Raw genomic sequence first — 26429 nt, 5'->3', positions numbered from 1 at the left:
GTCGCCCTCTAGTGGCCCTATTACAATTAACGGCTGACTCGATCGAGCAGCGCAGCGGCAAGTTTGATTTTTCAACATGAAATCGACAAAACAACTGGCAAAGTAAGATTTATTTCAACCTGTTAAACTTTAGAATGGGTCTGTACGATAATGTTGGTTGATGCGTATATTGTAATATTAGAAGTGAGGTATTTTTCGTGGTTAATCCCCTGATATTTGATGTGGTGTGGTTTAGGTTTCGGCGTTGGTAATGTCAGCGGTGGCTGATTGAACCAGACGCCAGGGCCGCAGGCCTACTTGTTGAAGGGCAGTCCGCTCCCTGGAGCTTGAAACGAAAGTGGATAGATGTAGACTTCTAAGTTCTAGATCTAACGCTATACGTTAGACCTAAAAACCGGTCTATTTTGATTTGTTCGGGGATATGTTTTCCTGATCGAGACTACGTCTGGCTTCACCGAATCCATTTGCATTGCTGGAGGAGAGCCAGAGCTTCAGCAAAAAATGCTCCTTGTTTTTTTAATAAAGACTTATTTTTTGAAAATCATTAATGATATACAAAATGTAGATCTAGTGACGGGGCGGTTATAATACTACTAATAATACTATAATAATGCCTAGATCCTACCATAAGCTGTAGAAGTAACTGCTTGAAGTAATCTAAGTCTCGATGAAGCACCGATGTGTGGAGCTCCACTAGACGCTACGTAGACTCGAGATCAGGGGAACACAGCAGACGGCATGTAGCGCGGTTGCAGTTCCAGTTCAAATCTGCTATACCCAGTATCGGGCATGACCACTGAAACTACCGCGGGTGTCGCCAAATGCGAGACTTGCGCGGATATGGGTTTATACCCGCCAGAGCCGTATTGGCTCGGGCTGAATCACTCCATTATTCCCCACTTAATGAGTTTGAAGCCTACTTCTAACTTAAACTAAACTAAAACTAATTTAACACTACTCCCGTACCGCAGTGCGGGGTCACGCCGTTCCCGCTGGTGGATGGGTCAAGGACCCTCCTTGCCAGCACCGGTGAAGTCTTGGCCTTTCCAGAGGGCGGGCGCCTTTATCATACCTTAATAAGTACTGTATTCCAAAATTTGGTACGGGAAATATTATATAAAGTACATGTATACAAAGACTGAGCAATCTCAAAACTACAAACTACAAAAACGCCCGTTTCCAACAGAAAATACTTATGGAAATTTCAGCTAGTGTATAATGCTAAAAACCAGGCCCTAGGAATGTTCAGGGAACCAGAAATATCCTAGCATCTCTAGCTTGGTATATTTAATTACTAAATAGGATTCAAGTCCCGGAAATGTCCCAGGGATCAAGAACATAAAGAAACGGAAATATACCAGTTAACCCTTACCATGCCGGTTATACATATTGCATAATGACAAATTGCAAAACGTCTTGGCACGGGCATAAGGGATTGACCGGGGCATTACATTAAATTCCCAAGGTGACCGAGCATGAAAGTGTGAGTGATCAACATAAACGATGAATAGCAATAAGTGTGCAGAAAAGGGGAAGTGCAGTTTGGATGGTACAATGTCCAGAAATGTCCAGAAACTGGGCAATCCCACATGAGAGCCAAACGGCTCCCTACAGGCAGTCCAAACGGTGCATATAAGAAGTATTAGAATGATAAAAGCAGATCACTGAAATCAGATGGAAAATGATATAGAAGGTGAAAACACTTCAACAAAATAAGGTTACATTCTCTGGGCCACTCGGCACCCGGGGGCACAATAGCCACTGCCGGCAAGTTCCTGAAATCATTCAGGGCACCCAGGCCCACAACACCATCAAGCAAATCCAAAAGGCTCTTGTTGATCCAGAGGAACTACTCCCCAAAAACATGATCATATTCTGACTTATTATTGGAACCACGTAGTGTCACTTGGGAGATATCAAAAGCCGGCCGTTTTATGGCCTCAAACACACATGGGTGCTCTGTCTCCCTGTGGAAAGAATGCTTCCTAGTCAGCTCTTAAAGCGGAGCAGCTAATTCAGCATAGATAACTCCGCTAACCGAAGCAGAAACTTTTCAGTTTTATTTAATTGTTATCCATTCAGTTTAAAAACATCAACACTTAAAGTTCAGGAACTCAGAATGGACGATTTACAATGAAATTAAACAGTGTAAACAAAAGTGAACTAAAATATATATATATATTTAAGACAAACATGTTATTTCCCCCGATCAAACATGATCCGAGGAATCCAAAATGGGAGCCTGTGGGTGGGCTGGAAAAGGGAAAGGTCCTTACTCTGGAGCCCTGGACTCCCAACAACCTTACATCTTACCCGCTTCCCACTAGAAGGAGGCACCACGGCCGTCCTAGCGACTACCTGGACAAAGGGACCGACCGAAGAGTCAGACGGGTCACTAACATTATTTACCTTGACAAAGGGACCGACCGAAGAGTCAGGCGGGTCACTAACATTAACTACCTTGTCCAAGGGACCGACCGAAGAGTCAGGCGGGTCACTAACATTAACTACCTTGTCCAAGGGACCGACCGAAGAGTCAGGCAGGTCACTAACATTAACTACCCCAGTATTTACCGATTGTAGGCCTCTCGGTTTCCAGATCGGAGATCGGCCTCGCTCTCCGATCCCTCCAGGTTTTCCGGAACACCAGTAGCCACGGGAGATAGAGGGCGGGCATGGTAAAGCATAGAAAACTCCAAAGACTTAACTTAAAGACATAACTGTCCACCTCCTGATCGTACATGCAAGTCTGCTGCACCTGCTGCCGAGAAGCTGGATATAAACGGCGGGGCTCGCTCTCGTACACTACACGTTGGGTGTGCTGTGCCCACCTGATGGCATCCAGAGCCTCCTCGATGGACCTTGGGCGCGTATTTAAAGCCGTTAAACCAGCCGCCTTATCGATGCAACCCTGGCATAGTTGCAACACCATTTGAGTGTCGTCACCCCTACGGTCACACCCAAAAGCCTCATGGAACAATGCTTGGAGTCGGTCGGACCATCCTAGGAGGGACTCATCCGGGAGTTGGCGAGCCGTTTGAAATTCGGCTATGGCCTCCTCCGGGAATCGGGTAACCCCAAACCGACGCCCCATCTCTGTCAACATCGGGTAGTACAAACTAGTGCCCATGTCCCTAAGGTTAGAAAAACAATCTGAGGCAGACCCTTCCAAACACCAGCCTAGTGCATCCAAACACTCACTCGGACTCCACTGGCACGATGCAGCATAACTTGTGAATTTCTTGCGAAAGGAATGCCAACTAGTCCTCCCATCGTAACTAAGTGACCTCGGCAGACGGGGGGGGGGGCCAATCTCGGCGCCCCTGCGACCTGTAATCTCCCTGACCCCCTGGTGGGGATTCCCTGGGAGGATACTGATTGTCGGGTCGGGATTCCCTAGAAGCGGGATAAACATAATCCCTACGTGGGGGCTCCCCAGAAGGCGGACAATAATTGTTAGGAGGGGATTTCCTTGACGGCAGACAGTCAACGGCCCTAAGCCGATACTCGGCTGTGGGCTCGGCTGGGGAGCTGGGCGGTTGCGGCGAGCTCCTCCCCTGCTGTAGAACTGGCTATAGGCCCAGCAGGGCCTCCACCTGTAGGTTTAACTACCATAGCCTGATAAGGCTCAAAATCAAATAAACGTAAAAGCTCCTTGGCTTCATGGAGACGGGGACACTGCAAAAATAATTCCTCTGTTAAGCTACCACATTCCTCCCTCCACTTCATAATTTTGCCAGACTTTGTTTTATTGACAACCCTCAGAAGGGTCTCCTCAGTCACATAATTAACTTTAACCTTCGCTGAGGCCATAACCAGCTTTAAATCAGCAACGATTAAATAGCCAAATGATAAAATTAAATACACAAACAATCTTTCCTTCTTGCTTACTTAATAATACCCTACTTAGTTTCCTAATAGCTTACTAAGTGCCTGACAGGTAAATACTGAAACCCTAAACCTCACCGAAAAACACCGCGGAATTATCTCCACGGTGAACAGCTTCAGCGAGCGGGCCAAAACTAAACCCTACTAAGTAACACTAAAGGACTGCACTTAAACCGGCAACATACCTCACCGAAAAACACCGCGGAACTATCTCCACGGTATAATGCTCGGCGAGATGGCCGTACAATATTAGTAATGATGAAATGAAGATGAAATTAAATACCACCCACGATTTAACCCAAAATCCACAGATATACAAAACAATACTGACAGTCAAAAATCACTACAATGATCTAACAAATGAAAGATTAGGCAGTGATCTAAAGTCAACCTCTTAACTTTATAACTTAACTTGTTTTTTATTCAGAGAATTGGGATTGCTGAGGAAGAGAATTCCATCATCAAAAGCCAGCGGGAAAAGTCACAAAAGTGCTCAGAATCCAAGGACTTGTAAGTGTAGACCTAGACCTACTTGCGTTTGTTATTTTTATTTTGTATTTAGGTATCAGATCTGGCCATTTCTTTAGGCCTATAGTCTCATCATTAAATCATTATCATTATTCATCATTAAATGACATCCCAAAATAGTAAAAAGGAATGATTCTAACACACTAATAATACAGTGAACACAGTTAAAGCAAAAACAGTTCAAGTAAATATACACTCAATATCTTATGATTATATTTCTTTTGAAGTGTTTTACTGTTTAAATAGTGGGTTAAATAAACTGAAATAGGAGATCATTAGGCATAAGGCCCTACATCTGAAACTGAATATTTTCATTTAGTTTATTTCAAGACTCAAGTATTATAATCATAAACCAATATCATAATGTCGCTTAAAATAAATGTTCTTGACTTTATCATTTCAGGTTTGTGTCACCTGACTGATCTAATCCAGCTATTTAGTTTGAAGTTAAAATTTAGATGTGTTAATCTTATTTAGGCTATAGTTAGGTCAAGTAAGCCTATTAAACCTGTGAGACCTGTTTTAGCAGAGTTTATCAACCACCTGTATAGGCTGTATAGAATTAGACCACAATTTTTGTTACCCTTGAATCATGTATTTTAGGAACTAGGCCAGGGGCCCTTTTATTCGAAACCGTCATAAGTCTAACTCTTGACTATCCCATCTAAACGCGTGTTAATTCTATAACACACGTTTCAATGGGATCTAGTCAAGAAGTTAGACTTATGACGTTTTTGAGGAAGGAGCCCCTGTAGTATTGAATACCTGCTCATAAACACCACTTTTGTCTCCCCTGACTCGTCATTGTACATAGTTTGATAACAGAAGAGATTTATATTGTTTCTTCTCCTTCCAGGTCAGACATTCAGTTATCTCATTGTGATAGATTTTGAGTCAACTTGCTGGAAAGATAAAAAGAATACCAGCCAAGAGATCAGTGAGTATCACTATCAGATTAACATATACATTTTGTGTTTGTTTCTTTGCTTTTTCTTTTAAAATACATATTCATCTTTTAAAGTATGCAAATACATAACTCGATCAACATGAACAAAAACAAACACTTTGGGCAGCAAAATTTATAAGAGGAAAAACACAAATTTCTGTCTCTTTAAATGTGTGTGACGGAGTGTGGGTTGAGGGTGGGGGGGGGGGGGATTGGCATTTGTTCCACTCCACAGTACGACCAGTAGATTTAATATAAGAATAATTCAGATACAATATCTAGGAAACAAAAGTGTTGGTAAAATTCTCATTGTTCATTATATACTGACAATCTAGTGTGTTTGTCTCTTTTCCATATCAGTTTGCTGTCTAAATTTATGCATGTGTCAAGTAAACAGACTTTCAGAAGTGGCCCAAGTTAATCCCTTTTATCGTACACCCTGTAGTTTGGTTATAAGTAAACAGACTCTACCTACCCTATGTTTGTTCAACATGAAATGAATTGGTTTCTAGCATATGGTGCACCAATGCATTGTTTGCAAATCCATTGACTTATGCAGCAACTGTGGCAAATTGTTCAGGACAAAACTATGTTTATTATGTTGTTTATGGTTTATTCCAATTTGCAGTTGAATTTCCCGCAGTTCTTCTGAACACTACAACTGGTCAGTTAGAGTCCGAGTTCCAGCAGTATGTAATGCCAGATGAACACCCTGTTCTGAGTGATTTCTGCACCGAGTTAACTGGAATATCGCAGGTAAGATAAACTACTAGTACAATTCAACCTCTTTCAGGGCCACCTTTATAGCATAGCAAGATCACCAGTCTATAAAACCACAATTTACGTTTTCCTTGATTTGTTTTGTTCTCATTGAAGTATTATACTAAAGGGACCTGGAAATGAAGACCAGTCACCACTGCACACTGGGCTATCAAGACCTCTTTGTTCATCTCCAAAGTCTTTATATACAGTGTAGGGTGGTTTACTAAATGGATTTAATTCTTTGCTTTAGTGTTAATTGGAGAGTAATTTGTCAAGAAACACATCAATATCAGTAGATTGAAATCCAACCACATTCTATTCTCAGACAGAATGTCTGAATATGCACAGGTTCTTCTTTTAATTTCCCAACATTCTGAGTACAATCTGTACTACAAATAAAGCAGTTAGTAAATGGACGTCAGTAATTAATTGATTGCACGAAGAAAATAAGAACACCAACAATGATTTAAAAAAGATATATCCCTTGCCCCACCCGTATGTATTGTATTGCTTTGCATTATATTCTATAATCTTTATGGTGTATTATGGAATGCAATAATATCAAAGGAAGTTATATTTCCTTGTTTAGTCCTCTTCAGCCTTTACCTAGTAAGACTTTACAAGAATTTTTCTCTTTTAACCATATTGAAAAAAACTCCTTGAAATTTCAGGAACAAGTTGAGAATGGTGTCCCTCTGTTCATCTGCCTCAACAAGTTTACAAGTTGGTTGAAGAAGATAGAGAGTGAGAAGAACTTAGCTTACAATCGATCAACGGACGACACCAGGAAACTCTGCACTTTCGTCACATGGTCGGGTGAGTACGAGGATGGAAAGCTGGGGCATTACTAGATCAGGGGGAGGTAATGTTAGACTAACTAGTGATAAAACAAAAGGAGATTATCAGATTTTCAAATTTGCCAACAATGGTAAAAATTTATCACATTTTCAGACAGATGTCAAAGAAAAACAATGGATTGTTACAGAGATTGGAGATCTTCAGGATGAATTTCTTTTCAGTGCATCTAAGTATCTGTGTATGTGTAATATATTTTGTAATTAATATAAACTACCTTTCGTTTCCAAAGTTTCCAAAATGAACTCTATTTTCAAGAGGAAAAAGCAGTAACATTATTGGTCTGACTAGGATCTGGTAAAAACTTCAGTCAAAGTCTTTGTAATTTTTCTTTACCTTTGATATAACCAAGATAACAAAGTCACTCTTTTCTTTCCTGAACATAGACTGGGATCTTAGTGTGTGCCTTCGTTATGAATGTCAACGGAAACAGCTCTACAAGCCAAGTGCCCTCAACCATTGGATTGATGCCAGGGCTGTCTACAGGGTAGATACCAAATCCTTAATAAGTATCTAAAAAAAACAACTTGTATGAAAATGAAGTACAGTTATAATTATTCATTTCAGATTGCCAACATTAACATAGTAGCACATGTACTTTTCTTTTGATAATTTTTATGTAGATAACATAATTGATAAAATGTGTGTGTGTGTGTGTGTGGATGGGATGGGGGGGGGGGGGGTGAGTATCTTTTATGCACAAATAATGCAGTAAACCAGTATATAATGTACTGGCATTTGTAAAAGTCAGCATTTCAACAAGCCAGTACATGCCAGATATTTTTTCTAGAGTATTCTGTAGTAATTCTTTGCAAAACCCGACTGTCTACGGCATATTTACCATAACTTTGTTTCAGAATTTCTACCAACGCAAACCCAAAGGTCTGAGTGGGGCTCTCCAGGAAGTCGGCATAGAGTTCGCTGGAAGGCAACATTCAGGTGAATACATGTACATAAACCCATTCTGTCTATAATTTGTGGCATGGCTCAAAAAAATTTGGATTCATATTCACAGACAATTTATGCGATACAGAAGCAGAAAGGGGCAATATGTTGACATATAATCTGTATCCATTCCCATATGGCATTTCACAACAATAAATGCAGCACAATGAATGGGATTCATTGTATATCTGGAGTTATAAAACTCAAACAAATATTTTTAAGTTGAATCCATTATCCTGATTAGCTACGGTATTGCTGAGCAAGTTTCATAGCTTTGTAAATAGCAATCCCAGTGTTGAGAATTAAGATGTCTTCTTTCAATTAATTTCTTTTGAAAAAAAATTGTCAACTATTTTTACTTTTGTTTTTGTTTTGGCTATAATAATAATATTCCACTTTTAAATAGCGCTTAATACATTAACAATGTCTCTAAGCGCTTTACAGATATATCATTACCCCGATTTGAACCCCATACCTTGTGATCTGCAGTCGGTTGACTTATCCACTAGACCACAACACCTCTACATAAACCCATTCTGTCAATATTTTGTGGCTTGGCTAAAAACTTACTTGTCAAAGGTCACCAATTAAATACCGAAAATGTAGCAATATGAGCTCAGTTTTTATTCATTTCCTCTTTTAAACTTTTCTACTCCCTATGAAGGATTGGATGATGCAAAGAACACAGCTATATTAGTTTGGAGGATGATCCAAGATGGCTGCCATTTCAAGATTACCAAGACCATTCAATCGGTAGGTCATGGTGTTTTACGGAGGTAGCAGTCGTAGTACAGTACGATGTAAAAAAACAAAATTAATTTCAAATGTATTAATTTTTGTATTTTAAAGATGCCATGTTGATATTTAGTTTTCATATGGATCTTTTTTATGTATGTACAAATCTTTTTGAGTCGTTTGTATCTTCACTTTCCTTTATATAATGAATGCGGAGAAGTATTAATGGAATTTTTACCTGTATTCGTCAATTGATTAAATTTGTATAGGGTGTTTTGCCTAAGGATTATGTTTTTTTAAATAACTTTGTTATAAATACAAATTGAATGAAGAACCTTGAAATGAGAACTCACCTTTGACAGGTATTATTATCATTTTGGCTACTAGTGGTCCGGTGTACATTTAGAAATCAATTGATAGATAATATATTGTTATTCTGTTTGTAAAATCTTCATATTTAAATGGAAAGGGGGTACAGATATTTTGCATATCACGAATGTGCTAACTTTGCTACTACACATTTCCCTTTCAAGTTGCATCTCTGAATTTACAGGGTCTTGGATTATTCTTGACTAGTGACACTTCCAAAGTTAGTTATCAGAATCTAAAGAGATATGTACCTCATTACAAGCTACATTTCGAAGTAGCTATTTTCATTCCCAAAAAGTTATTGTTGATATCAAAGGTTATCTGTATTAGGAGTCAGAGCTTGATCAATAGGAAATAAAGCATTTGTATTCCACATTTGTAATTACATTCGCTGGTTGTGGTGTACCAAAATTAAAATTGTGCAAAATAATAGCTGGAGTGAAAAATGTGCATATTGATCTGTCGTTTAATACTCAAGTAAGAAAAATAAGAAATGATTAATCCAACATTCATCAAGGATTAAGGAACAGTAGGAAAGTGGGCTCGAAACACTTTTGTAAGATAAATAACAGATTTCTAAATGGCAGAGCATGATTTGAATGTACCACAAATATATCCCATGTCTGTGATGCATTAATTGTTTTAAAAAAAACAAGCCTCTTTTTAAATGTTATGTTAAATTTTGTGTTACTTAAATCGTTATGTTAAATTTTGTATTACTCAAATCTTATTTGTTAGCAAGTACGTAACCCCTGTATACTATTTTATGTGATAAAAAGAAATTCAATTGTTTGTTCCTTTTTCACTTGTATATATTTGTTTCGTTTTGTATTGCTTTGTTATTGTCCAGTAAAGTATTTATGTACATAGTTATCCATTGCAAAAATATTTTAATTCAAATTTTTTCTGATGTTTGTATAACTTGTATTTTTTTCTTTTTACACTTGTAATATCTTTTATATACATATATATTTTTTATTGAATGGAATGAATAAATCTTGACTATGTACTGTACAAAGATTAAATTATGGAAATTCCATGAAGCATGCCATTTATTGTGATGTTTTCATGTTGAATACTTTGAATGATTAAAACAAAAAATATTAGTTCAATAGATTTTGAATCATGTAAACTGTCCTGTAAGATAATGAAAACAGAACTGCAAATATAAAAAGCATTACTAGTAATATATAATTATTTGGTTTTCTTCATTTATATTTGACACAGGGCACACTGAAGGCTATTCCTAGTGCACTACCTCAGCCAGGATCGGCTCAACAACACTCAAAAGTATCATCTGCAACTTCATCAACAACTACTACAGTTGCACCACCACCACCACCATCATCATCATCTACAACTCCAACAACATCATTATCAAAAGCATTGTCTTCTTCATCATCATCAGCAGCAGCAGCAGCAGCAGCAGAAAGCACTGTAAATTGCAAAAGAACAAAAGAAAATAATGATTCAGGTACCACAAATGCATCATCGTCCTCGCTATCACTGCAAAGCATGAGAGATGAAATACCCATTGTTGAAGCGGCACAATCAAATAAGAGAAAGAATAGTGACATTACTTCAGTCAAGACAGTAAAGAAATCTTGTGTGGCTACAGGTGTCAAGGGTCCTAAGAACCAAGGTATTCCCTTCAGTATTCATGAAGATGGAAAGACTGGAGATAGGAAAGATGATGTCACAAGTTACTTGGTCACAGAGAAACATTGTGTGAGAGAACAGAACATAAAGTCCCTACATGAGAACAAGCAGACTTCATGTAGATCACATCCAATCACTATAGTTAGTGATAATAAAAATGCTAAATCAGCAAAAGGTGGAACCCCTAACCAAAGAACTACAACAAATGGAGTGTTCAAGACACCACCAACTTGCCCACTCCCTTTCCACAAGCAGAACTCCATCAAGAAGTATGGAAAGCTTGGTGAGAAGACCAGTCCAGAGATTCAGTTCAAGACTCCAGCAAGCACGAACACCACTCCTACAACTGACAGCTTGAAGACTCATTCAGACTCTCTCAAACCAGGCGTCTGCATGGCCAAGATTACACCACCAATGTGCAAATGTGCGCGACGGAGCAAGAGACGCGTTGCGGCACGTCCTGGTCCAAACCAGGGAAGGGCGTTCTACTCCTGCCCCGGTCTAAAACGCAGAAGTGGAGGGGGCCTGAAAGACACCACCAATGCCAAGATGGGTTGCGGATTCTTTTCCTGGGAGAGTATGGTGTTGAGTGACTTTGGATCACCCAACAGTGTGGGTAGTCCAGGTGGTTTCGCTACCCCAGGATCAATGATGAAGCCAAGAACTCCAAGCCCTCTAGCTATGGGTTCCATACAGAAAGCCATCTCCTTGAAAACTGGACAGAAAGCTGGAACATCCACGAGAGGGGGCGTTACACCTATTGGAATAGGGTATTCCAACAGTTGGAGGTGATTTTTCTGAAATGTACACATGATATTCTAAACAATAAATTGATTTTTTAAAGGGTTTGTCATGTTATATACATAATTTATTGATGATTTATGTACATTGAAATTATAACAAATAAGAAAGGAGCAAGTACTATGCAATGTACATTGTTATAAGCAAGCAAACTAAAATATTACAAGATGGGGTTGTTGTAAGATTAGTCAGAGTTCATTTACAGTGCCCTCCTGAAATCAAATATTGCTTATTAAATGTTTGAAGAATAATCAACTACCTCAACAGATAACTACAATAATAAAGCCCATTAACACTTTTTAAATACTTAAAATTTGTGATTGAAGGTTACAGAGTAGAGATTACGGTAGATTTATAACATTTGTTAGAGTAGATATTAAATAAATATTTCATTTTGTGATTTACACAAATCGTTGTGTAAAATTTCCTCTTCTATTTTATTGTAATATCATACAATATTGTGTGCTGAGAACTAGAAGGTGCCAAGTCTTTGTTTAAAAAAAAAGTACATAAGGTAATTCCCTACTGGCTCTTAGCTGACCATGTATAATTTTTTACCATTTGTGACAAAAGAAGAGATCAATGCTAGCCAAGCAAACCCTTTCACAAAGTTTTGGCCTACATCAAATTCAAAGTAACATGTACAGAGTACTTGTATTTTGAAAAAATGACCAGGATGCTACATCGTTTTCTTGATACAATTCTATCGTCAATAACTGTTTACCAGTAATGAACCACATGTACGTATAAAGAATATTCTTTCGGCAATACCAATATTAATATACCGACATATAAGATGTTGTGGTGCCAAATTGAGTACACATGTATACACAATATATTTGTACTCATAAGTGACTATTCAATTAAAGCTTCAAAATTAAATTGTATCTTGGCATGTTATATGAGAAAAACTTCTTGTTCTATATGTATTTCTTTACAAAGCCCTGCTGAAATATGTCAGTGGTGTTTAAAACCTTCCAGTAATTTGATTTCAAATGTTAACTTGTTAATGAAATGTACAGAAATATAACAGCATTATTTACTGCCCATGAATGAGTTAATAGTGTATTCTATGAGACCCCACACATGTAGATCATTGTGTGTACTTGTTTAATGAATATTATATTAGAATAACTACATTTACATGTATGTACAGTTATAAGCAACAAAGAAACTGTTTATAATGACTTATTTACATCGTATACATGGACTGAAATATTTCTTGTTGAATAATATACAATAAAACAATTTCAGGTATAACATTATATGTAACAGAATGTTTGTTCGAGTCTGTTTGGGTGTACAAATGTAAAAATACCCATGAACGGCTTCGTCATCAACATCTTCAGCGAATTGCCAGCAAAGCTTCCCATCTCGCTCTGTACAACATGTCGTTGATGAAGCTGTTCATGATAGTTATGGCCCGACTGGAGATGCAGGCGTTAGGATGAACTTGCTTGAGGACTTTAGAGATGTAGATTCCATAGCTCCCAGATTTCTTCTTGTTGCGGGCAGCGTTGCCAATGAGTTCCAAGATTTTTCGAAAATCTCCATACTCTCTTTTGCATGATTAGAATGATACTATAATTACAGATTACAGGCACGGATTGGATCCATCGGTTCCCAGGTTTATCTTGGATCGGCTTGCTCCCAGCCAACAGAGAGATCCTTGTGGTACGAGTCCAACTGGAAAAAAGAAAGAGAGAGAGAGAGAGAGAGAGAGAGAGAGAGAGAGGAAATGAGAAAAGGGGGGGGGGGTAGAAAAGAAAAAAAAGAAATATCTTTTTCAAATGAATGGAAATTAAAGCATGGAATTGCTGAAATAATTTTCTTTTTTGTAAACTCGAATTTAAAACTTTTGAAGAAGATTTTCCTAAGTTAAAACCACCATTGAGGGGGTTTGAGACGGGGGGTGTGATGCAAAATACAAAAATTGTGCGATGGAAACTGACTAAATGTGACAAATATCACTTGGTGTCTTGGTGATGATTATAAAAGAAAATACAGAGAATGTTTTTTTCTGCATACACTTGACTGTTAACAGTTTTCCTTGGAATTTGTCTGCTTTTTTTCTTCTTTTCCAAAGTTGGAAACAAAGTTTTGATGATATCCAAAGTAACTAGTAGAGCATTGAATGGTATATTTAACTGCATGAAAACTACATGGTGTACAAACATCTATAGTTTACTTACAGCAACAAGGAGGTGTTCATATTTCTCCTTCTTTTTACTCATCTCTTCTCCATGGATGTTCTCTTCATCACTCATCTAAGACACAGAAAAAAGAAAACAAAAAATTATTCATTTTCTACTCGGGAAGTTAATATCACGACATAGGACAAAAACTACATTTATCAAATGGAATGGGTGACTGCATGGGTGGGCCATGTATAAAATCTATAAGGATTATACAATTTCAGAGGCAACTGCTTAACCCTACGTTAACTGGGGGGGGGGGGGTCAATTTGACCCCCCCCTGTAGAAATTTCGCGACTACTCCGAAACCGCGGCAGATATAAAATTTTCCTCTCATGACTTTTTACTTTCGAGTCTTACGCATCTTTTAAAACGATTTTTTTGAAAATCGGACCTACAGTTACAAGGTCGCGTGACCTTTTGTCTTTGCATGTCAGCCCGAAAATCGCTCATTTTCGTGATTTGTGTACAAAACATATGTAAAAGTCATTTTTCCTAAAAATAGATAAAACATTGGTTATTCAGTCTTGTTTAAAGTTTAGATGTTTGTTTTGGGGTCAAAATAGTTAAATTGTAGTTATAAATGAAATAAAACAACAAAAACAATAAAATACAACAACAAAATACATGTACAGGTGACAAATCCTTCTCTTCTGCTGCACCACGCCTATGGAACAACCTCCCCCAGAACGTACGGACGTCGTCATCCCTTTCTCAGTTCCAGAAGTCCCTTAAGACATTTCTATTTAATACTTAATCTGTACCTGTAATATTACATGTAGTTTATAAGTTATTTTGTAAGACAATTTTTTTTTTTTTTTTTTTTTTATGCGTAATTAGGAAATGTAATCAGTTCATAAGTTATTTTGTTATTGATATTCTTATATATGTATATGATATGTAAAGCGCTGTGATACATTTACTGTAATGAGCGCTATATAAATGCAAATATTATTAAATACATAAGTTAAAAAAACAATGAAATACATAAGAAATTATAAAAACAAGAGATAACATAAGGAATAACCTGGCTCTTCCAATTTTTTGTGTTGTATTATTATTCCAAATGGTCTAATGAATATATGTAGTGAAAAAGAATACTTAAATATGAATAATCTATGATTTATGGGCCGAAATGTGAATTTTATGACCTTATTTGCATAAATTACCATAAATATGCAAATGAATACATTTTTCAAAAATTTGAAATTACCATAGTATTCTATACACTTCACTTGACATGCATGCAAATTTTCGCGGCGATCGGCGGTGAAACGGCCGAGATCTTAGGGGGGGGTCAAATTGACCCCCCCCCCCCAGTAAAAACCTGGTCTGAAATAGCCCAGTTAAAATAGGGTTAAGAAGATGATTACTAATTGCCACACTGAATAGGATGGAAGGGATTGGTGCTTCAATTTGCCCATAAATATACATTTCTCAAATTAAATATTAAATATTTGCTTACGAGGCTGTATTTCGAGGGGTCAGTGGCACAAAGATGTAACTCCATTTTGGCCATTTTGAGAAAACATGGTTTATGTGTCACTAAGCACTTAGGCCATAAGAAGTTAAGTCTATGTTTCACTAGCCATTGACTTCAATGGGGTGTTGGGTGGAGTTAAGTCTTTTTGTTTTCTGGAAAGCCCACATTTTTCTAAACATTTTTATATCTAATACTCATATTGGCAAAATATGGAGTTGCGTCTTTATGTCATCCTACAACTGAAAAAGATAGGATGACAGAAGCATCTATGTAGCTGCAGAACTAACTGACTCTTGACATGGCTCTACAATTTCTACACAGTTTCACTTTTGGCTTTAAGTTATGTTTTATTACACCTATTGAAGCTGTGATGATTAGTGAGTAGTCTGTACCTTTTTCTTGATATTGTTCTTCTGTTCAATCAAGACCTGGACGTGACCAAGTTTTTTCTCCTGTTTTTGGCAGCATTCTTCCAGCTCCCTGAATGGGTGCAAAAATGAGATTGAAAATAAGGAGGAAAATGATAAAACAGCCAGCTGCAAATACTTGAGATCTGTTTGCTTTCCCTCTCACACACAACTGAAAAAAACATTCACTTTTCAGAAAGCAATTAAATTGCAAAAGCCTTGTAAATCTTAATCTAGTTTGAATTTGTGTCGAGGAATCATCACTTGTCCACTGCCTGTAGAAGGGTGACAACTGATCTTTTTATTCTCATAATGAATATACATGTACATGTACTTAAACTGCTTGCATGCATAATTTGATAAAAAATTATTTGAAAAATATGACGTAAACTTTGAAATAGAGTCAACCAGTAAAGAATGTGAACATATTAATCAAGTTTCTACTTCTAACAAGACTTCTTGACAGTACCTAACACACTGGTTCTATGACAATCTTAAATCAAACTGAATTCCTATGTTCAAAGGAACATAATTATGAATTGTGTCTTCCCCAAAATCTAATTCAAAAGTGACATTAAACTCAATCATGCAACACTGTAAACAGTTACAAACTGAAGTTACAAACTGATTCAGCCGAGGACGCAGGTTCGAAACTGAGTCACGTCTTTCGGATGGTGACGTTAAAGGTCGGTCCACAGACGTAAATAAACATATCTGATTGATACCAGCTGTAAAAACCCAATTGCACACACACATTGTAACCAGAAACCTGATGGCACAGAAAGAGGTCAAGATCCATATCCAAGGTCTGATGAAACACCCCAGTACACACAAATGGGATATACCTCCTTTAAATATTGTAGTGAGAACAATGCATGTTTAATACTGACCTCTGTTCCCTCTGTATATTCTCCTGCAGAGCCGTGACGGTGTGCTGATGCTGCAGCTGTAGCTTGACCAGTTTCTCTTGCTTGGATTCCCTCTGTCTGTTGAGGTGACCCTCCTGGGCTGTGAAGTCTCTTAGTTGGTCCTTCTCGATCTGAATCTGATCCCTCACACCTTCCATCGTTGCCTGAGCCTCCCTGCAATGGTGGAAAGATGGCATAGAGTGGTGAAGTGTGAAGTCATAAAAAATCTATTTTTAGAATTTCTCAATTTTTTCTTCATTTCCGAAAGAGCATCAAAAATAATGTCCAAATGTCGAAAAACAATTGAATATGTTAAGTATTGGCTGAGATATATGACCATCTGAAGAAATATATTTCCTATAGGAACTCAATGTTATATGCTCTGGTTCCTATAGGAAATATATTTATTCAGATGGAGAAAAAAAAAAAAAAAAATTCTAAAAATAGATTTTTATGACATCACAGCTTCGGTACTCTATAGGAGTTTGATACAAATTTTGTATATCGAGGGTTCAGTGACACAAAGACATAACTCCATATTTTGTCAAAATGAGTATTTGATATCAAAATGTTCAGAAAAATGAGGGCTTTCCAGGAAACACAAAGACTTAACTCCACCTAACACCCCATTGAAGTCAATGACACATAGACTTTAATCCTTAAGGCCCAAGTGCTCAGTGACACATAAACCACTTTTGCTCAAAATGGCCAAAATGGGGTTACGTCTTTGAGTCACTGACCCCTGGATATATTCAAAGCAGTAGTGATAAAAATTACTTCTTAAAAAATCCCCAGAAGACTTTCATGCTTCTAGGATATTTTGATGTAAAGGGAATAAGATGATAAATGGGACTTGGGTATACTGTGCAATGATTTTCTCATCTATTTTATACCTGAAAAGTAGTACATGAAGTAGAATCAAGCACTGTTGGAAAAAGACACAACTCAATTTGAAAAACAAACATTCATAATGAAACTTTGGGGGATGTAGGGGAATCATTGTACTAGTAAATCCAAAAAGGGATATAAATTGTCTAAAGCATGACCATTACATTGAACTTATAGTCAATCCCAACTACCTGAAGGTGTATGAGTGGTACCTGTGTAGCTCTTATAAGGCCCACCATGATTAGCTAATGATGGACAGTTGACCAATTCATCCAATGTTTGATCAGAACACTCCAATATAACACAGATAGAGTCAAACTTGTCTATAGTGACCGCCCAAGGGTAACACAAAAAGTGGTCTTTACAGACAGGTGGTCTTTGTAGACAGGTTCCTTTATTAGATGTTTCAATGAGAAACCATTTTCAAGGGAAACAAAAAATGTGGTCTTTGTAGACAGGTGGTCACTAAGGCAGGTTTGACTGTAATAGAGCAGAGACACAGTACCCACCTCTGTTTCTCCAGCTCTGTATTGATAGCTGTGATCATGGAATCCCCTTGCTCGCTGGACTGCAGAAGCAGCTGGCAGTTCTCGTTCTGACCCCGCATCTCCTGCAGCCGGTGTCCCTTCTCCTTCTTGGTCTCCTTGCGTGAGGCCAGGGTGGAATGCATCCTCGAGATGTCGGCTTTCATACGCTCCGGGGATTGGACGACCTGAGCTTGCATCTTACTCACCATCTCCTGTTTGTTCAAGATGGACAGCTTGTGCTTGTCCTGCCAGTATGGAGTAAGAGGGAGAGATAGTCAGACAACTTACTTCTTTTAGAATATTGTGTGAAAGACAAGGTGTGATGTAGCATTACTGGGACCGTGTTTTCAAATGTAGTGATTTTATTTCATCTACATTGTGGTATTTGGAACAGTTCTTTGCAGTGGCCTAGCGCCAACTACGAGTGAGAAGCAGTTGAGAATAAAGATCACTAATACCACAACAACATAGACTGGACTTGTAATTGCTATGTCCCATATTTAAAGTACTTCCAAGGTATACACACTAGGTTACTACATACCTATTATATGTTGCTCAACCAAATGTACTTGAAATTATTATAAAAATAGTTATCTGGTTGATGTGGAAAACTGGGGCTACAGTAGGTGGTAAAACCATCATGGAACCAGACACCGATTGATAGTAGTTGCTTAAGATTTGTTTAATGGTGATGGACAGTGGCACCAAATAAGGGATTCAAAATCTGAAACTCTGACATAAGAGAAGAACAAGTGATAAGTGTCTTGATTTCCATTTTTCCTCTTAGCCATGGAAGGGTGAAACCTGGGGGGCGTTTCACAAAACTTGTCATCAGTGACAAATGACAGTTTTTGTTACAAGCTACTAAAATTCCTTGCTTCTGATTGGTTATCAGCAGATTTGTCACTGATTTTTGTCATTTGTCATTGAAAAAAGGCTTTGTGAAACGTCCCCCTGGAGGTGCACCATGATATCGCCTGTTGGAACCAGACGGCCAATACATTTTATACTGGTGTACAGAGTTAATGCCCTTCAGACTTTGAACAGACGATATGTTCAAGGATTGGCCTAGAGTCGTAAGCACCTTTCAATAACAAACTTGAGACCTACAGGTATTGCCCTATGCTTAGCCAAATTGGACATCCCTCCATATATATTGTACATAACGCAGACAAAATAATCACCATACAAACATGGAAATAATTAATAAGCAATCATTCCATTACTGTTTTGGGATCTATGAATATGGTATACATCGGCTTATTCATTAGATGAAGCCCTTAAAATGTCCTATGTGCCAAGTTTAAGATTTTTATTTTCACTCCATGTGAACAGGTCTTTGACTGATAGAGCACAAAGCAACCCGGCCTTGTTATGGTTGACGAACTTCACCCATACCCATTTCAGAGATAAAGAAGTGTTATTTCTTCCACTTATAAATGAGCCGTTTTGCCTCATTTCTACAATCTTACCACAAGGGCTGCTTTCTCTGCTACTGTAGTTCTCAGTCTTGAGATATCTCTCTGGAGTCCTGCTTGATCTTGCTGCTGTGACATCATCTTAGCGTCCGACTCATCAATATTGTCTTGCAGCTGAATATTACAACCAAAAAAAAAAAAAAAAAAAATAGAATAGATAATCAAGACAAAAGGATAATACAGATTAATAATAAATTGACCAATAACCTGGTAACTACAGGGGTGATAGTGAGCACTTTTTTTTTTATCAACCACAAACAAAAATGGCACTATAACTTTTGAGTAATGGTAAGGAAATTAAAAAATAGGGGGAAAAATAGGGGGAAAAATAAGGGAAAATAAGGGAAAATAAGGGGGAAATTGGGAAGATAGGGGTGAAATCAGGAAGGAAAAAAATTGGGGGAGTGGGGGAAATGAGGAAAACTGATTTAAATGGGGATAATGAAAACGCAAGTGACCCGACAAAACTGATCTGCAACTGGAAAAACACTGGGAACGTACGTTTGTTTTAAAGCATATCTGCACTACTTTGGCGAGGAGGGATTAGACCTCCCTGCGTGGTCACTGACAGTTGGTTTTCTCATCAAATCAGCTCTATATTATCATAAGAAAAAGGGGACAATGGGGGACCAATGGTCACCGCTTAAGCATTGTTTGCTATATCTTATAGAGGGTGCAAGTAGCTACAAGTAGTGCAGTCCCGCTTTAAAGATATAGATCTGACCTGTTTTGCATGCTCCTCTTCTTCAGCTCTGTTCATTCTGATGAGATTGATCTTTTCTTTGATCTGAGTGATCCTCTCCTGACATGCACTCCTCTCCGCCAGTGATCCTTGCTGCAAATCAAACAAACAAAAAGAAAACGATAAAAGAAGTGTTGTACCCTTGTAGTTGCTTTATTATTCCATGTTCTTGTATAACGTTTAATGTCTATTTTCTCCTGCGAAAAAGTGGTGACTACACGTAGTACTCTTTGCATTTTCTAAATTCCTTCTAGTCTAATTATTTGGAATTTCATGAAAAGTCTTTAATAGTATATAACACACTTATAATTGAGCATCAGGACTTGTGAACGAAAACATAAACACAGGGTATAGTCTCCCCTTACAAGGGGAATGATTAAGGAAATAAAATTTGGTACATACTTCTTTCAACCTGCCAAATTCCTTAAATGTACCCTATTTTGGACCAAGGTTAAACAAAGCCCTGCCAAGGTGCCTGAGTAGAATTATATTCTTCCCAATGAAACCATACATGTACATTCAAATGTATCAAATTACAATCTCTTGACATATGTTGTAGTAGACATCCTCTCGTTCAACGCTGAACCGCCAGAAGTTGATGATGGCACTGAGAAAGCGACGGGTTCGTTTGGGTTCTGTAAAAAGCACACACGAATGTAAGTGTATATGATCATTCGGTACAATCACACAGGGAATATTTTTAAGAGATGGCATAAACATTCAATCATCCACCAAGAAAAAGATTTTGTTTTAAAACCTCACAATTTTGCAGCAACTTTTCTACAGTAAACCACTGAGCAGCTCTATTTAGTTGTATGGAATCTATATAGAAACATGAATGTGCAAATACAATTCTTGTTCATTCAAATGAAACAATGGTTACAGACATGTGCAATTTTTGTGAAAATTGAAACATTTGTACAATGCATGTATAAGGTTATTATTATTCCCTACACTTTGCAGAAGCATGTAGTTTTTACTTAAGTTACTTTACTCATTTGCTTTGTTGTTCTAATAGTACTTGCTTTGTCATTCTTTCCCTTTTTCATTCCCTATATGTGTGTTATCTGATGCTTTACTTTATGAAATGATTTCTGCAATAAATAATCATAAAAGAAAAAATAAAATAAAATTTGTAAATGTAATCATATTTTATGGTGTTAACTCACTTGGGTGTAAAATATCCTTCATTTTGAAGTCCTTCACCAGGCATCCAACCATGAATCGCTGCCTGCAAAATTTTGAAGAGGGCGAAAAAGAACGAGAATATATTGGATGTAAATATCACAAACTGTTTTAAAAAAAATAGTTTTAAGTCTGAGATGTTCCTGGATTTAAAAAAAAAAATTATCCTCTTTGGTTCTGGATTTCAGATAAAAGTGTATGTTTCATAGGCAATACATTTCAGGATATAAGGGTAACATTTTGCAATATTCCCAAACACATGAATATGCATGTACAAACTTTTTGTGGATGTGAATTTCTTTATTGTCATGCACAAAATAAAATGGAGGCATAAAAATCGTTTTACAGCTCACATTTGTATAAATATAACAATACATTAACATATCATAGACAGTAACTACAAATAACATAAATAACATAACAATGTAATATAATTTAACCTCTCTGTTGAGAGCCAGAGGAATTATTTGATTATTTGTACTCCCCTGGCTCCCAACAGACAATATTATCTTAAATAAATAGCAGAAAATGTACATGACAACAATCAATGTCATATAACATATAAATATAACAAGTCACAGCAAAGATCTAAAAATCCATTATGCATCAATTGTTAAAAATTTCAGATAAAAACTGTACTAGACGAAAATCCAGCCATGGTTGGTATCACTTTGTTTATAATAGTTCACATAAAAACAACGTAAGAACGAAAAACTGAGGAAAACCACGAAAATGACGAGAAGACAAAATGGAGCCGTGTAGTCGCCGCGGAGCAGCCCCCTCTTTAATCCATAAATCGGGTCATATTTAAAGCCTATTTGGTACCTCTTTTAAGGCAAAAAGGGCTCATATTTCGTGAAAAATATTCTTGGAAGTATATATATAAAAGCGCCTTTGAAAATTGTTGATATGTGACGAGCCATTTATTTAGGAGGTACATATTGCAAAAGGGATCAAACTGAAATGACTTACATGGCTAGCGTGAGGTTCATGAGTGGGAAGGTGTCTGAATAGAGCTCAGGATGCAAGACACCCTGTGAAGCCTCCCATTGAGGCTGGTTGATCTTATCCATGGGAGTGTTGATCAGTCTCTGCAGGAAGGTGGCATACAGCTTCTGGATCTTGGTGCTCTGTAACACACAATGAAAGCAAATACACACTATGAACATGACTGACAAAGAAAGCGGGCAAAATATACAGTTCCTCAGGTAGACAAAGGAACATCCCTTCACTGCCATTAGGTAAAAATGTGTAGAACAGGTGTCACATGCATATTCACCTTTTTACATAATAGCAGTGAAGGGATGTTCCTTTATCTACCAGAGGAACTGTATATTTTGTCCGCTTTCTTTGTCAGTCATATTCATAGTGACATGTACTGTACAGCCTTTTGAAGGTGATACTCATATTCATGATCTTTCTTACCCCTTCAAAGATATCTTGTCGATTACCCCTTTCAAGCCGATCAGGTTATCTGATGAAATTAGCTCCAGGATTTAGGTTAAGTGTTGGTGTTTTAGGCTAGAACTGTCCATGAAGCAACTGTTTCTACATTTAATGCTGTAAACCTCCTTTAAATGCTATGCCTCCTTTTTTTTTTATAGTTTCATCTGCAAACTGCTCTCATAATTTTGTTAACAATAGAATAGTATTACAAAAAAGGAAAGAAAGGATATCAAGGGAATAGGGAATGTATGTAGGTAGACCACTTTGTTATATAACAGCTATCACTCCACTTTAACCCATTCGTTACAGGAGCCTGATAGTTTATGTATTAAGCCTATGTGAATTGGAGAATTTAGTAGTCAGCAGGTTAATATTTTTACCTCTAGCAGAAAGAAATAGAAATTAACCTAAATAAATGCCAGGTCACAGTTTCACAAAACTGTCATTTGTACTAGTTCACCGACGTCCATTGAAACATTGAAACATGTGTTTCATTTAATACACGCATTTCCATGGATTGCCGGTGAACTTGTATGCCCCGACTGAGAAGTACATGTACATGTATCAAATATTCAAAGTTCGCCAAAAATTTACCTGAGGGTTCTTGAAATCCTCTTCCGAAAAAGTCTCTCCAAGGATCTCATGAAGAACTGAAGCCAACTCAGCTGATGATAGGAGAGGGAAGCTATAGGCTGCCATGGTTGCTTCTGGGATTCAACTCACACTGGAAAATGGTCTAAAATAAATGAATTGAAAATGTAAAGTACACTAGGTCTACTCAGTTTCTAAGAAAGATGGCTAGAGTAGAGAGTCATCATAGCACGCCTGTGGTCCTGATGAGATAAATGTAAATGTGCTAAAGAATGTTCCTGATTTGGATGTATCGCTTGGTATTTTATTCAATCAGTCTATCCAAACCGGACAGATACCCCAAGATTAGAAGGACTCAAATATCACTCCACTCTTCAAGAAGGGATCCAGGTTGACCCCAAACAACTATAGACCAGTCTCCCTTAACAGTCTTTTAAGAAAAAGTGTTCATGTGTTACACAGCTCTTGGAATGTCTCTATGACTGGACTAAAGCCTATGACGAAGTTAAAGGAATGGATGGCATATACATGTATCTTGATTTTCGAATGGCATTCGATACCGTCCCCCATCGTAGACTGTTATACAAGCTCAAGCACAATGGTATCCGTGGACACATTCTCAATTGGATTGAGGGGTTCCTAACTGGACGTAGACGAAGAGTATTCTTACTATAGAAGATCTGATATGATCATTCCACCAGGGTCCTCAACAGGACGTTATGATTCTCGACTTCAGCAAGGATTTTGATAAGGTACCCCATCAAAGACTTCTCTTCCTACTTCAAAAGTGTGGAAGGCCAACTTCTGAAGTGGATCAACAATTGGCTGAAAACAAGATCACAGAGAGTGGTCATTGATGGGGAATGCTCAGCCTCGGCTGAGGTTCTATCAGGCGTACCGCAGGGGTCCGTCCTCGGCCCTCTCCTTTTCCTCGTTCGTATATCTCAATAATATCAATATAAACATCTCGAGTATAAGGCTATTTGCAGATGATTGCATACTCTACAGAGCCATTAAGACAATCAATGACACAGTAATCCTCCAGACGGATCTGAACAGGTTATCTACATGGGCAGACAAGTGGCAAATGAAATTCAACGTCACCAAGTGCTACTTTTTTCGGATTTCCAGGAGGAGACGTAATCTCATAAACCCAAGCATACTACATAAACAGTACTACCCTCAAGGAGGTAAACCACCATCCCTACCTCGGAGTGGAACAAACCAACAACTTATCTTGGGAGAACCAAGTGGATAAAGTAGTCAAGAAGGCAAACTGTATGCTCGGGATAATTCGTCGTAACCTGTCTGGCTTCTCTACCAAGAAGATCAGAGAAGCTGCATTCACCTGTCTAGTAAGGCCTCATCTAGAATATGCCAGTAGCATGTGGGATCCTTACTTAAGTAAACACATCAACAAACTAGAATGAATCCAGAACAGAGGGGCTAGATTTGTCACTGGCAAATATGGAATAGAAGTCCATGTATCAGACCTGAAGAGTGATCTAAAATGGCAAACGCTACAGAGTCTATGTTTTGTGGCTCGACACTCGCTCTTCTTGAAATCCATCAAAGACCAAGTAGCCATACCCAGACCTGAATACATCACACAACCCCAGAAGATACTCAAGGGACATCATAATCTCTCCTTCTCTAACATAAGATGCAAGACGGATATTTATCGGCTTCACCTTCTTTCCAAGAACCATTCGGGCCTGGAATTTACCTCCCCTAGCATCTTTGCCAGCGACTTAGTGGAAACCTTCGAAACCAGACTCTGGGAAGCCATCCAAAGGGGTAATATAATCAGAGTCCCTCCCCACAACTGCAATGTGATGGGACTCAATTCCAAAATGTTCTAGAAGCAACAAACACTCTCTCTAACGATAACGTTCTTATTGGTCCTCTATATATCCCTCTTGAGGATCAGGACCAGGATCAAAACAGAATCAGAATCAGAATCAGTTCTAAGGAACAGCACCTCGAGATAGAGGTCAGTGACAAGCGGCCTGCCGCAACTTCCGCAAGGGTCTATTCTCAAGCCACTCCTCTTTCTAATCTTCGTTAAACGGTTAATGACATTCCCGCGCGCCTGTGTGAAGTTATCTACCGTAATGAATTATGAGGATCTAAGACATTATGGTAGATAACTTCACACAGGCGTGCGCCCACCCGCAACCCACCATCGGTATGCACTTGTATTGTGCAGCGGTTTGCCATGAAACCTGTGAAAAAGTGTATACTAATATCAACGTTTATCTGAAAGATACTCCAAAAATAACGACAAAATTGACACGAAACACGTAATATTCATAACGACTTTAGTTTTAACCCATGATCTTTATAATTTTATTTGGACATTTAATGAATATTTACTTCATTATGGGTATGTTTTAGTAGACCTAGGGTATCTCCACGCCAGAGTTACAAGTCAAATTTTGGATAGGCTTCTGAACAAGCGCCATATTTTAGATAAATCTAAGATAGGTTTCTGAACAAACGCCAAAACTTCTAGACTCTAGATCTAATTTAGACCTAGAGTCTAGATCTAGATCTAGATCTAACTTTGTTAGAGTCTATCTAAATTTTAATCAGTTCATTAATGCCGGACAGCTCACTGTGCAATACTAATACTAATATAAAAACAAAATTATGCTACCAACATAAAGCATCTGACACTCTATTGTTAAATAGGATAAGATATATTAATCTTTAATCTTGGAGTCGGACGAACACATCACTCAGCTGCAGCTCAGCTCAGCTCAGTGAGCTCAGCAGGCCAAGATCCCGCCGGACAGTGACTGCCGGTTCGCCCGAGCCTATGGGCGTAGTAACGAGTCGATTTTGATTGAATCACGGTTAGCACAAACGCTGGAAAAAGAAACATTTGACAGTAGAAGAAACAAACCATAACGATCTGATGATATACATTCAACCCTTTAAAATTCATACACTCCAAGAATACAGTTGATATCTTACCTAATTTATACCAATATCTTGACTTCTTCAAATCCAGAATTCGAGTATAAAATCAAATTCATAATCACCGCGATCGAGACTGGTATCTACGCATGCGCACAAAATCGTCGGT

General features: G+C 37.9%; 2 protein-coding genes across 3 annotated transcripts; one reads left to right on the top strand and one right to left on the bottom strand.

Annotated features, from left to right (window-relative positions):
- The first annotated feature begins 12 nt into the window (after nucleotides 1-12).
- On the top strand, nucleotides 13-11787 carry LOC585927 (ERI1 exoribonuclease 2). The gene is made up of 9 exons (XM_011674456.2): nucleotides 13-102; nucleotides 4316-4398; nucleotides 5273-5353; nucleotides 5991-6118; nucleotides 6796-6940; nucleotides 7366-7466; nucleotides 7837-7918; nucleotides 8589-8677; nucleotides 10256-11787. Exons 1-9 carry the CDS (start codon nucleotides 77-79, stop codon nucleotides 11477-11479), a joined length of 1959 nt encoding a protein of 652 aa, XP_011672758.2. The 5' UTR covers nucleotides 13-76; the 3' UTR covers nucleotides 11480-11787.
- LOC100893761 (kinetochore protein Nuf2-A) lies at nucleotides 11662-26429 on the bottom strand. Of its 2 annotated transcripts, none has more exons than XM_011674453.2 (12): nucleotides 26318-26429; nucleotides 23342-23483; nucleotides 22274-22431; nucleotides 21286-21347; nucleotides 20654-20751; nucleotides 20099-20209; nucleotides 19369-19488; nucleotides 17879-18141; nucleotides 16464-16655; nucleotides 15559-15646; nucleotides 13681-13755; nucleotides 11662-13174 (listed from the first exon to the last, which is right to left on the bottom strand). In XM_011674453.2, the coding sequence occupies exons 2-12, from the start codon at nucleotides 23444-23446 to the stop codon at nucleotides 13118-13120; spliced, it is 1329 nt and encodes a 442-aa protein (XP_011672755.1). In that variant the 5' UTR covers nucleotides 23447-23483; nucleotides 26318-26429; the 3' UTR covers nucleotides 11662-13117. The 2 variants fall into 2 exon arrangements, with proteins under 2 accessions (XP_011672755.1, XP_030840053.1); XM_030984193.1 differs by having other exon boundaries at nucleotides 23342-23471; nucleotides 26318-26421.

The sequence above is a fragment of the Strongylocentrotus purpuratus genome, unplaced genomic scaffold (genome assembly GCF_000002235.5).
Source record: "Strongylocentrotus purpuratus isolate Spur 01 unplaced genomic scaffold, Spur_5.0 spur5_scaffold_14, whole genome shotgun sequence".
NCBI lineage: Eukaryota > Metazoa > Echinodermata > Echinoidea > Camarodonta > Strongylocentrotidae > Strongylocentrotus > Strongylocentrotus purpuratus.
This window is presented reverse-complemented; position numbering and strand designations above follow the sequence as displayed.